We start from the raw sequence: 12,166 nt of genomic DNA, 5'->3' as shown, positions 1-12,166 counted from the left end.
CATATTTCAGACTAATGCAAGACCAATTTTCAAAAGTGCCTTTTGGTTTTTGTTTGTGTCTGTTTCCCAGATACTGTGAGCCATTACTGTAACAAGTCTTTTGTCCTTATTTTTTTTCTTTTCAGCCTTGCTACACAAAATCCAGCGCTTTGACAGCATGACGGGTGGTGGCTCCGGTAGAGGGTTGCTCAATACAAAGATCGCACTGGGAGCGTAGAGGAAATTGCAACAGGGTATTTTCATGAACTTCTGCTTAACTCATAAATCTGCCTTACACAATCCGATGTCCATAGGCATTCTTCTAAGATCTAGGCTCTGGACATTGGTAATTCAGCTCAGGAAGCAGAGGGGGATCAATCCAACCTGTTGGAAGCTGGATATTACATCAGCTGAAAAAATTCCAGTGAACAGAGAGCATTATGTGTTACCATGTCCCTGATATAATAGATCAATGTTTTGCCATTTAGGCACTGACCAGATTAGTTGGATGAAGAGAGTCTGTTAACGACTGAGTCAAGCAACTTTAAGTGTGCAGCCAGGTGGGCTATTTTCAGCCTTGAACCACCAGTGAACTCCATGAGGGCATGCTGTTTTTTTAGACATCAGATCGGCGATGACGTTCGTCACTGCTTGGTTCAAATTATGCCCTTTTGTGCTTTGGTTGTTGGCCTTCTCCCTGACCGCAGTCCATCTTGCCAAAGTGCTAAGTTTTATCGGAAAGATCAATAAGTGTCGAGAATTTCCATTATGTTTTAGATTTCTCAATCACAGAGCTTGTTTGTGAACTCCCCACTCTTGTACCTGCTCTTGACCCGTTGTTCTAGTTTTCTGACCTGCTATTCAGTGTGTATTGTGGGACCTTATGTAGACTCTGGCATACACATTTTGTTTTTAATTATGTGCAGCAGTTATCTGCTATTCTATGTGTATAGATGTCTTACTTTTTTTTACAGAAACTTGGGGTGTTGTTGCTAGAGACATGACCACTTGTTTCGAAACATCAGAACTTGTACCTGGGATTGAAAAACTGTGTGATGAGGATTATGCCACCGTTTACAAAGTGATCTAAATGCTGTTGCCTTTCGTGTATATACAACAAAGATACTGTCGGCCTATGCCACAACACACATAGGAGAGAGAAACAAAGACGGGCAGAGGCTCCATACAATCAGCCAAAAAAAAATTGTATACATGTAATAGGACAGGATGTGTTTACAAAATCTAGTCTGTTTTAAATGTCAGTAATGTTGTAAACGTTCAGAGGTGAAACCGGGGCCTTTTGTATTTTTGATAATCTTTTTTTTTTTATTTTTTTTTACATAATTTGAATATGGTGTCCTGATTTGTGTTGAACTGATTCCAAACTTGCAGGCTAAATATGTTGATCTTCAGCATCTTAATGTAAAAAAAATTCCTGGAGGGGTTAAAAATTATTCCTTTCCTTGAAAAAAACACAACATCAGGCCGATTGTGTTGACTGTTTCAACACATCATTCAATTGTTTGTTAGTATTAATAACATCCCACATCCAAAGCAAAGGATACCTTGTATACGTATTTGTAATATTCTTACCCTTACATTTCTGCTTCAATCTCTAAAAGGCACACTGGCTGTATATAAGTTACTTATCTGTACATGTGGTGAGGCAGGTTTCAGTTAATGTATAATCTTCAGGTTATGTAAGTGGCCTATATCTCTTACTCGGTCAGAGGGCATCTTGTGTGAGTAAGATGAGCAAGCTTCAAATTCTCGCTGAGGAATGCATGAGTCAAAAAGAACAGCACAGATGTATTTCTTTATACAGAAATTTATTTTATTCCCTTTCAGGCAATTAAAAATATAAGATTCTCTTTTTGACTGTTTTTTTTCTCACATTGGTGTTTCACAGAGCTTGACATATTTCTCCATAAATAAAGTACAAAATACAATATTTTTTTTCTTTAAACACAAATAAATATCATAATAAATATATTAGTTTAAGTTAAACAACACAAAGCAACCAATAACCGGTAGGAATACTGCGGTGTTAAAGTCCCTGAACCAGGTTGTCAAACAAACAGGGGACGACAAAAGATGGGGTGCAATTTACAAACTCGCAAAAAGATAACAGAAAGTTTGACAGAACTAAATCTCATAAAGCGCGTCAGGATGCAGATGTTCACATCTGAACACACTGGCATACATTTTTCCACTAGCACTATTTGATCTTTCAGCATCCTGCAACTTACACAAGCTTGCACCCCAGGTCTCTCTGAAAAATGACAAAGGTTACAAACACATGCACCCGCACATGCATATAAGTATATACATATTTATATAAATACTGTATATACACAGACACACGCACACACGCACACATGCACACGGAGCACAGTGAAGTATGAAGCTTTTGGTTGAATGCTACTGGAAGACTTGACAGGTTCTCCCATTTGAATTAGCTGTAAAGTGCATATCACAGATAAAAATGGCATCAATGACACATGTCAGGTCTCAATGATTAAGGCTACTGAATCAAACATACTGTTCGTGGCACTGAGAGAAAATAGCCCATAAGGCAAGGAGAAACATTAAGGCACGGGAATCAATGATTATCACTAAAGATAAGCCATTTTGATCACTACAGATTTACGGTTAAGTACAAACCAGACTATTTACTGGTACTGTCAAGATCTGCAGGGGAATTAATTGTTTACAGAAGACCATATACAAAGGTCTTACGTTTTTTTTAAGGTTTTAGGTATAAAAATAGAGTCTGATAACATTTGGGTACTAAAATCATCTCAGTGAAGTGTAGTTTATCCAAGATGAGTTCCATATTTTTTTACAAACATAAATTAAGAACTTTAAGTGTTATTGTGTCATCAAAAGTTGACTTGTCCTGATCAGTTCTGGTTCAGACACAGTTAACATGGTGTCAGTTCACTTTGTGTCCTTTCCCTTATGGATTCCATTTAGTCAGACAGGGACAGACGCTCGAACACGGTCAGCCTCTTGGTGGCTGACCCGTCGAACGTTGGAGACTCGCTTCCACTTGAGCCTCCGCTGCTGCTGCTGTAGCTGTCCTCCAGAGAGTCCTCGGAGGAGAAGCGCTGAAGACCGGCCGGCTTGGAGAATCCACCGTGGCCTCCCGCACCGGGAAACAGCTTGTTGCTCTCGTGGTGGAGCCCGTCCTCGAACACTTTGCTGTTGTTGCTGTTAAAGTTATTTCCGTGGCCACACACACAGCGTGAGGCCTTTGGCTCCAGGATGACAGGAATGTTGTGGATGTCTCCGGTGCTGGCGCGGGTGTGATGGTTGCCAAAGTGGAATGCTGCTGCCTCCCGCTGCAGGGAGTCACCGAACACTGGGGAGAGGAGGTCTGCTGGGGGTGGAGACACAGAGGCAGCGCGGCTGAAGCCCAGGTTGGGATCGTTGAAGGATGAAGGGAATGAGGGAGGAGGAGAGCTGCGTGAAGAGCCCAGGAACCCGGCGAAGCTGACGCTCTGGCGCAGCTGGTGGCGAGTGCTAGGCCCGGTGGGTTGCTGCTGGTCCTGGTATTTGGAAGGTGGTAACGGACCCCCGCTGAGTCTGTCCTCGTGGATGAAGTGGCAGCGTGAGCCGTACGGGCAGTAGCCAAAGTTGTAGAAGGTTCTGCAGGGCTCGGTCTTGTACTTGGGGTGGCGGAACAGACCCCTCAGCTCGGGCTCCCCATGGGCAAACTGGCACTTGCTTCCATACTTGCAGCTGCCGGTCTCCTGGAAGCCACGGCACAGCTCCGTCTTGTAACGATTAGGGGCCACCATGGGTTGAACCTGGGGCGGGAGGGCAGACGAGGGAGGGAAGCCAGGCGGAGGAGCCACAGTGGTGGCAGGGCTTGAGGGAAAAGCGTCCAGGTTCTTCAGCTGGTTGAAGGAGGAGAGCAGGCTGCTGCTGGATTCGGTCAGGCTCATGGAGCGGTCGGGTCTGAAGGCCAGAGGCTTGGGTTTGGGGCCCTGGCTCCAGATGTTGGCTGGCCAGAAAGGGCTGCCATTGTCGCTATTGTTAACATGCTCGGTGCTCAGGCTGTGGCTGGAGGAGGCAGGAGGGGAGGGGGGAGAGAAGAAGGAGGTGGACCGGTTGAGCCGACCATGCCCCGGGACTTTGAGTTGAGACTGTGGCAGGGCCAAGGCTTCATCCAGGGCCAAGTTCATAAAGTTCTGTAACAGAGGATTAAAACATGGTTTAACATAGGCTACAGACATTGATACTACTACTACTACTCATTTCAAAGCAAAATGCTGTATGTTGAGAAATCATAATTATTTTCCCTATTTTGTATCCTACTTTGCACAATAAACCTATTCAAAGATTATTTTATTTAGCAAAAAATTACTTTTAAAGAGCAGGTTTGAATTTATTTTCATTTCTTACCAGGAGAACCATAAACAAGGAGAAAAGGAGAAGAAGAAGAAAAAGACTGTCTAGTACTAAAAGTTACAAAACCCTTATCTGCCGTTTACAGGCAATCACAAAATACAACTTGAACGGTAGGTATTTGCGGTTTGGTACTGTCCTGATTATGGAATATTGGAACTCAAGAAAAAAACAAAACAGTCCTGACTGTATTCACTATCTCATTATCTCTTTAAAGTGAAGAAATCCGACTGAACTCGGTAAGAAAACGAGTTAACTGTCCAATCAGTGATCCACAGAGTAATACAATGAGCGGTCTAAGATAGATAAACAACCACTGTGGGAAAAGGAGTTGCCGAGCTAACCCACTTCAACTTTACAGAGCGAGTTTTTTCCAAAACAAAAGGACGAAAAAAAAATTCACAAGTTCCGACTCACCTTCGTGAGGATGTCGTCAAGCATTTCGGACATGCTGTACCCCTTTGGCCAAAAGAAGAAGATTCAGCTGTGATCCAGGGTTGAGTTTTGGGATTTCTGTGTATAGACTTCAAGTCAAGTTGACTCTGTGCTCTGTTGCCTGACTTTTATAGCCGCCCTTACAAAGCCCTCCCCGGGGTTGGGAGGAGTTTCCACTGCTATGTTCCCGGATGACCCTCCCTCTCTCCACCTCGGGTTTCATGGTGAGCTCAGAGAAGAAGGGCGGGGAGTAAAACAACAACAAAAAGAAAAAAAAAGAAAGAAAACTGTGTATTTTTAGCGAGCTGTGTGAAATGTTACAGTTTCGTAGGCATGTGAAAGCAAAGTGGCTTAGTTACAGAGCTCTCATGCATGCCCTCCCTACCGGCACATTGAAGTCAACACTTGTTTTTTTTCTGTGTTTATTCTCATTCTGTAAATGTCCCATGAACGATGAGGGGTTCTTTGCAGAGAGTGACTCCAGCTCTGTGAAATTTTTTAGGATCCGAGGCACCCAGATGTGAAGTGATGAAGAAGGCTGTTTGTTTGAGACTAATACACTGATCCTTTCCACCCCACATGAACAAGTAAAGCAGAGCATTTCTCTAGCAAAACCCTAAACACACACACACACACACACACACACACACACACACACACACACACACACACACACACAGGCACGTAATCACATGTTTACAGAATATACATTCCTATGACTAATGGTGGGTTTTCAGGAAGTGATAAATCAACTCATCCCTGATCACATACTGTGATGTTTCTGAGATGTATGCATTTACCAGAATACATACAACTACATTTCCCCTTGTTTCAATCAGTTTCTGTCATGGTGGTGAGCTTCGAGGCAGGAACATTTGAACATAAAACCAAGACAGAAGTGACAACAATTACAACAAGTCATCTAAACAGAAGTCACCTCAACATTGTCTGTTATATGTACACTGCAAATTACATACTTTACATTTGTGTTCAATGCTGTATGCCCCAAACCACATAGCCTATAGTTTTAGCTTTACCTGCCTTATTTCTTCACTTCTTGTTGTTCAGGGAAACATAATACTGCAACATAGTGTGTGTGTTGTGTGATTTCAACTGAATAGACACCAGCTAAAAGCTAAAAGGTTATTTCTTGGACTCATACATTACAAGGGCTGTTTTTCACACAGTGTCATTTGACTTTCAAGTCTACACAGATGTCACACACTTTTCTGGTAGCCTGGAAATACACATACTGTAGCTTCAATAAATGACCTGCATGTTGTGCGTATTTTATGATTCATTAATTATATCAGGAGCTTGACGTGAACAGAATGATAAGCTATTATGGTAGGATATGTGAAAAAATGGAGGGTGGATTGAAGCAGAAAGAGTTAACAACTAATACACATCTGACTTAAGTTATCATATTTATCAGCTTACGGTTGCGATTCTTCAGAGACCAATGTGCTGATATCAGTTAATTGGGAGACAACATTATTTTCAGTACTGCCACTGCGTCACCCTCTCACATGAGTCACATTCAATACTGGCAATGACAGCGGTTACATTTGAATAAATGTTGTGCAAGTGTATGACATGGCATGATATTTTGCTTAAGGTCCTGTAATTGTGGTTCATCCATTGTGACTGTATGGTCAGTGATGCAAGACTTAATTTGACAAGATTTCTAAGGAATTAATGTTGTGAGTGGATAGTTTTTTGCTGTTGTTTATGTTTTGTTTTTCCTTGACAGTAGTTCTTTGACAAAAAAGTATTTACATACTTCAGTATAAGTAATAATACCACCATCAAATAATTAAATAGCCTATGAAGAAGTAGCATTTCCACTAAGACTGTTAAATTATTACTTTACTAGGGTTGTAAGTGGTCAGGCTGTAGCTTAAGTCACATTTATTCCGATAGGTCATTTTCTGTTTTGAATGCCTTGTTTTATTTTGAAAATTAAAAAGTTCCTACCTTTGTGCCCTATCTTTAGTGAGTCTCACAAAATAGAAGCACACAGAATATTAAACTGGGAAATCAAGTACATTTAGTAAATTCTGAATCTGTGAATCTGTGATTTGTCATTCCTTAGATTATTTCACACTTATGAAACTATTTAAAAAAATAAAATAAATGTTTGGAATATAATATTTGCATTAAGCTAAAGGGATGGTTGATTGTAAAAGGGTTGGTTATCTTAATGTACGAAGCCTCCAGTATTAAAACCGACATCACAACTCTGTCCCTTTTATACGCAGACAGATAGACAGACCGACAGGGCGGCCCAAAGCCAAACAGGCCTCTCATGTTCTGCTATAAATAACTGCAGCTTGATATAAATATCTTAAATCACCATAAACCAAACAGCATTAGATAATTGGGAAATGATACAATGTGTTATGTACGGGGTTGTGGAAAATGTATCCTCGTCTTTCTCATTTTCCTTCAACCTCGGTAAGGCTTTTTCTCACCGGCATGCCAGTAAAATTGGCACAGAAGCATGTAGAGCAAACGGCTGCGGTGCCATATGTGTCTGTATGTGTTTCTGTGCGAGTGTGTACGTGTGTGCTGCCTCGCTCTACTTGTTTCTGTTCTGCCTCTTGCCCTTAGTTTGCATGGAAATCACTTACAGGTAGGGGCAAGCACACTCACACACATGAACGTGCTCACACAAACACAAGCTTACATCAGTATTCCTGCTGACGATGGCATCCAGGTTGTTGTGTGTGTTTTTTCTTTTTCTTTTTTTCCCCTTGGTGACTAAGTGAGTGAGTGCTCAATGCCAATTTTTCCACTGGGGTTTTTGGTAAATGTCACACCGGAGTACAGTGTAATTTTTTGACATGTTAGGACATGATGGCAAGGTTGCTGCGTCAGAGATGTTCTAACAGATGTGGGACAATATGTAATATGAGAAAATGCGTGGTGAAGTGAAGAAGGATACACATAAAAAATAATGAATTAATTATAGCACGTGGGCGGATGATTGACGAGCTCAGGTATTTTGAAATGTAATGCATTTCTCATCGTTGAAAACATCCCATTGTGTATTGAGAGAATTGTGTCATGTACAGTAAATGTTTAGGGAAGGCACGTTACAGGGAGACCATTCCTCAGCTGGAAAGCCCCAACCTCAAATCCCTCGACAGCAACCAATGACTATGCCTTATTTCATTTTCCAATTCAAATAAGTTCCTTCCCATCACATAGTCTTGATATGTAAATGTTGTTATTTGATAAACAAAATTGACTTATTTGTTTAGCTGTTTTCCTGTTTACTGTTGTTTTTTTTGTCTGTGGGCAATATTCACTATATAACTCTGAATTGAAGAGACAGATCATACAGAATATAACCCATATCCCTGAAGTGCTTGCATGGTGACTATATTGTCCCGAGCTGTCTAGAGATTGACTTAAATAGATCTGTCTTTGCCCTTATTTACGAGAGGTGACTAGTTGAAAACATTATGAAAGTCAGGACAATTTCCCCAAAGCTACTTTAAGACACCCTTGGCCTCTCAACGGCTGATATGGCCTTACATTTTATTAAAAAATAAATGATAATTTCGGCACACTGAATTGAGTAAAAGTGCATACATATAATCAGAAACATGTACTTAAAGTAGCAAAAATAAAATATTTTGTTGGGGGAAGAACGACCCCTTATTGTTGCTAATGCATCTGGGGGTTAAATACATGTAGTGCACTTAAATGTACAATACTTCCCTATGTACTGTACTGGAGTTACATATACAAATACAAAGAGTGACTTAAGTAAAGCACAAGTCCCTCAAAAATGTGAAGCAGTTAACTGAGTGCAGTACATTCCAATATTGGTCCTGACGTTATTGCACAAGTGAGCACAAATCTGCCTGATAAATATTCAGAAGATCTGGAGCTGAAAATAAACTGTGTGAACTATACTGGTATGTGTGTGTTATATTTCATTCTCAGGGATTCCTTTTCCTAAGTCACACTTGCTACTCTGTGCCAAAAGGAGGGAAACAAGGGGGACTTTAGCTGGAGCCTGACTCACCCTGGATCATCATCATATGGCTCATGCTGACAGCCAGGTGACACACAGGGGCTGCCAAGGTTTTCGTTATGCTGAAACAAAATCGATGGAGATGTCAATGAGTAGCATATTAACGATGCAGTGCTCTTAAATGAGTCCTTTAAACAGTAACTTTTCCATCTGAAATTTGAATTCGTCTATAGAGATTTTAGTTTTTGAAATATGTAATAGTTTAAGCTGCTGGCATCAGAACATATGGCTACAAATACAGAAATATGCTCTCTTATACTCTCCGCTTCTATCTCTGGAAACCTCGTCTAAAATAGTAAAAATGAATACAGTAGGCTATATGATATCAAAGTTGGGTCAAGCAAATCTAATTGAAAATAATTGTCCATAGATATTATAGAAATTGGTTCAAATAACAGCTTTTTTTTACTGTCTAAACAGTTTGACAGGACAGCTTTGACTTTCTGTTCCCTTCTCTTTATTTTTCATTTCCTTTTCGCCCCTTTATCTCAGGCCCAGTTTCACTGAAAGCCCCCCTACAAGATAGAGAACGACTGGCCTGTGTGCCTCCAATAAGTGATACTCTGCAAATATTTAACCATGCCCTTCATAACATCGCTATGGTGACATGCCAAACATTGCACACATAAGCCGGTGCAGGTTCAGCCGTTACTTAGCAACGGCCAGAGGAGCAGGTTTGTAGAAACAAAATGACTGCTGCAGAAAATGGGACCTGGCCGAAGAACTGCTCACGTCCCTTGAATCTAGCAGGGGATTCATGAAGCTTTGAGGGGTAGATGCAGAGGAAAGAGAGGAGTGATGGGATCACGAGGAGCAGGGAGGAGGGAAAGTGAGTCAGTGGTTCAGGTTGGTCACGAGCCCGTGTTGACTTTATGGCCGGGGGAAAGTACCTGCCTCTCGAAAAAATATAATTATTTGAAGAGACAGGTACACAGTGTCTCCATCTTCCACCTTATATATGGCACAAGAGAGATAAGGATGTTTTCAGTGTTGGATCATTTGATAGGGACATGTGGACTTTGGAAATCAGGCAACTGAACACACACACTGCACAGCGAATGGGCCAAACGCATAGGTTGCTATGATGGTCATTTGACTCAAAGCAACTATAGTGTTCTACTCTGAGAGGACAAGATTTCTGGTCACAGCGTAAAAAAACAGCATTGCTTTCAAGCGGCGGCACTATTGTAGTGACTTGTGTACGGCATGTGAATTCAAAATATTACTTTTCAAATGCATTTTGGGTCACGTTCCCTACATTTCCGATGTGCTTTACACATTGTGTTTTGGGCGATACACCTGTGATATGAATCAGGGCCTTATTATGGAAGACAATAAATAACAATAACACATTCTAGTTACACACTCTTTTCCCTCTAGGGGTATGCTATAGCAGGTTGTTGGATACTTTGAGAAATCCCCACATATTGTAACAATTCACTGTCTCCAGAGGAGTAGAAATATGAGCACCATTACCAGTAATGTGGCAGGTCAAAATCGATGACTGGGCATATTGTTGTCTGTGTCTTCATATAGAAGCAACAGGGAAACACGAAACAAGTCATTTGGCAATCCTGGTGTCTGGTGTTTCCTCTCTCAAGCGTTGTACTGACTGACCCGTATTACCACAAAGCAATCATTTACAGCAGCCTGTTTCCTGGTTTCTTCTTCTCCTACCATGCATGCATTCATTCACTTGCTATGTTCTTTCCTAATTATTATTTTTTTTCTTCCCAGGGTTGACTTGTTGATCATCAACAATTGTGTATTCTGAAATTAGGACATTATATGAATAATGTGTGGCTATGAAACCAGCCATGGCAACATGACTTGATGACACTAACACCCTGTTTCCACCTGGCATTAATATGTGGTTTTTAGGATCCGATCGCGCTAACTACAGGTGGAAACACGCTCAATGCGCATTGAATGCGCATTGAAATTATCCACATTCGGAGGTGGTTTGAGACCACTTATCCACATACCCATTAACAGTGGAAACGCATATGCGCATCTCATACACATTAGGCCCCGCCCACTCAACTGCGGCGAGTGACTGGGCGGAAACGCGTACTCATTCACGCGACAATTCACGTCATAAAAGCGCACCGTTGCAGGTAAACACATAGACATTATAATGTCTATGGGTAAACAGACAACAGAAAACAGAAAACATTGAAGATGGAGTGTATAAGCGGAAATGATGTACGAGCTGATTTCCATACAGCGCGGGGAATTCGAATCCGGATCGCAAACGCGCATAGAAGACGCATTGTTAAGGCCAGGTGTGAACAAGCATATTACATTTACATATAACGATCGGATTCCTCAGAACCACATATTAATGCCAGGTGGAAACAGGGTCTAAGGTCAACCACTGGTCGAGTCAAGTGTTGTATGCTTCTTGCACTCGTTCTCTCCTATAGTCCTGTGTATTCCCTCACTCCATACTCTACCATACTTTGACCTGGTTTTTCCCGCCTATCGACGATCATTGCTTTGTAGTTCATTTCAAAAAGAGACTTTTAAATCTCATGTCCATGAAGTTGCTTCATGTGAACATTTTGTGTGCTTTGTAAAGAAGAAAAAAAGGCACAGAGCATTGAAAGTACAAAACAACGAAAGACATAAAGGGAGGAGAAATAAAAAACAAAAAACGCCTCTCTAAAAGCGAAAAATTACAAATGTCTTCTGTTTTATTTGAAGGGACGACAATGAATAGGCAAGTATGATCTCCAGTTGGATGATTGTCACAGGTCACCTTCAGTTTAGGTTCAGACTTTTACACATTGAGGACTGTCCGGTTGTGAGCCGAGGGGGTTAACAATGTTTAGTAGCACAAAGGTGTTGCCTGTGGCACTAATCAGCATGACACCGGGCTGGTTAGACTCGTTTCTACAGGGCTTTCATATTTTCTCCCCAGGGCAGGATCTGGCACAATGCCCTTAGACGTTCAAAAGCAATAAAAGAAGGTGATCAGAGTGAACACGTCCTTGGCAGGCTGAAGTCATTACACAATGTACAAATGTAATGTGAGCAGTGCAGATCAATATTACTGTGTGTACATAAAGATAGTTTTGCAAAACAATAATGAGGAAACTTCAGTCCTTCTTCCTCTATCAGCACAGAAGTGTGGTTTTGGAGGAATTTCTGCTGTGGGCCAAACGCTGTCAAAAGACAGATGTTCCAATACAAATGGTTATAATTCAAATCCTTTGCCTAATTTTCAACGTGACAATCGAAACTGCATTTTTTTTTGTATAACTCTACAATAAATGTGTGTGTTTTCCC

General features: G+C 41.2%; 1 protein-coding gene across 1 annotated transcript; it reads right to left on the bottom strand.

The window, feature by feature from the left end:
• Positions 1 to 1,791: 1,791 nt before the first annotated feature.
• LOC307271510 (uncharacterized protein) lies at positions 1,792 to 4,923 on the bottom strand. Its single transcript, XM_080053997.1, has 2 exons — positions 4,810 to 4,923; positions 1,792 to 4,175 (listed from the first exon to the last, which is right to left on the bottom strand). Exons 1-2 carry the CDS (start codon positions 4,840 to 4,842, stop codon positions 2,952 to 2,954), a joined length of 1,257 nt encoding a protein of 418 aa, XP_079910123.1. The 5' UTR covers positions 4,843 to 4,923; the 3' UTR covers positions 1,792 to 2,951.
• Positions 4,924 to 12,166: the final 7,243 nt, after the last annotated feature.

The sequence above is a fragment of the Ammodytes marinus genome (assembly GCF_949987685.1).
Source record: "Ammodytes marinus genome assembly, chromosome: 3".
Classification (NCBI taxonomy): domain Eukaryota; kingdom Metazoa; phylum Chordata; class Actinopteri; order Uranoscopiformes; family Ammodytidae; genus Ammodytes; species Ammodytes marinus.
Note: the sequence above shows the minus strand (reverse complement) of the source record. Positions and strands in the feature narration are given on the sequence as shown.

Bases quoted from the DNA above. Each gene is read 5' to 3' on its own strand.
- LOC307271510 (XM_080053997.1), bottom strand. From the start codon at position 4,842: ATGTCCGAAATGCTTGACGACATCCTCACGAAG. The intron at 4,176-4,809 runs GTGAGTCGGAAC...CCTCTGTTACAG, and splicing joins TTGACGACATCCTCACGAAG to AACTTTATGAACTTGGCCCT.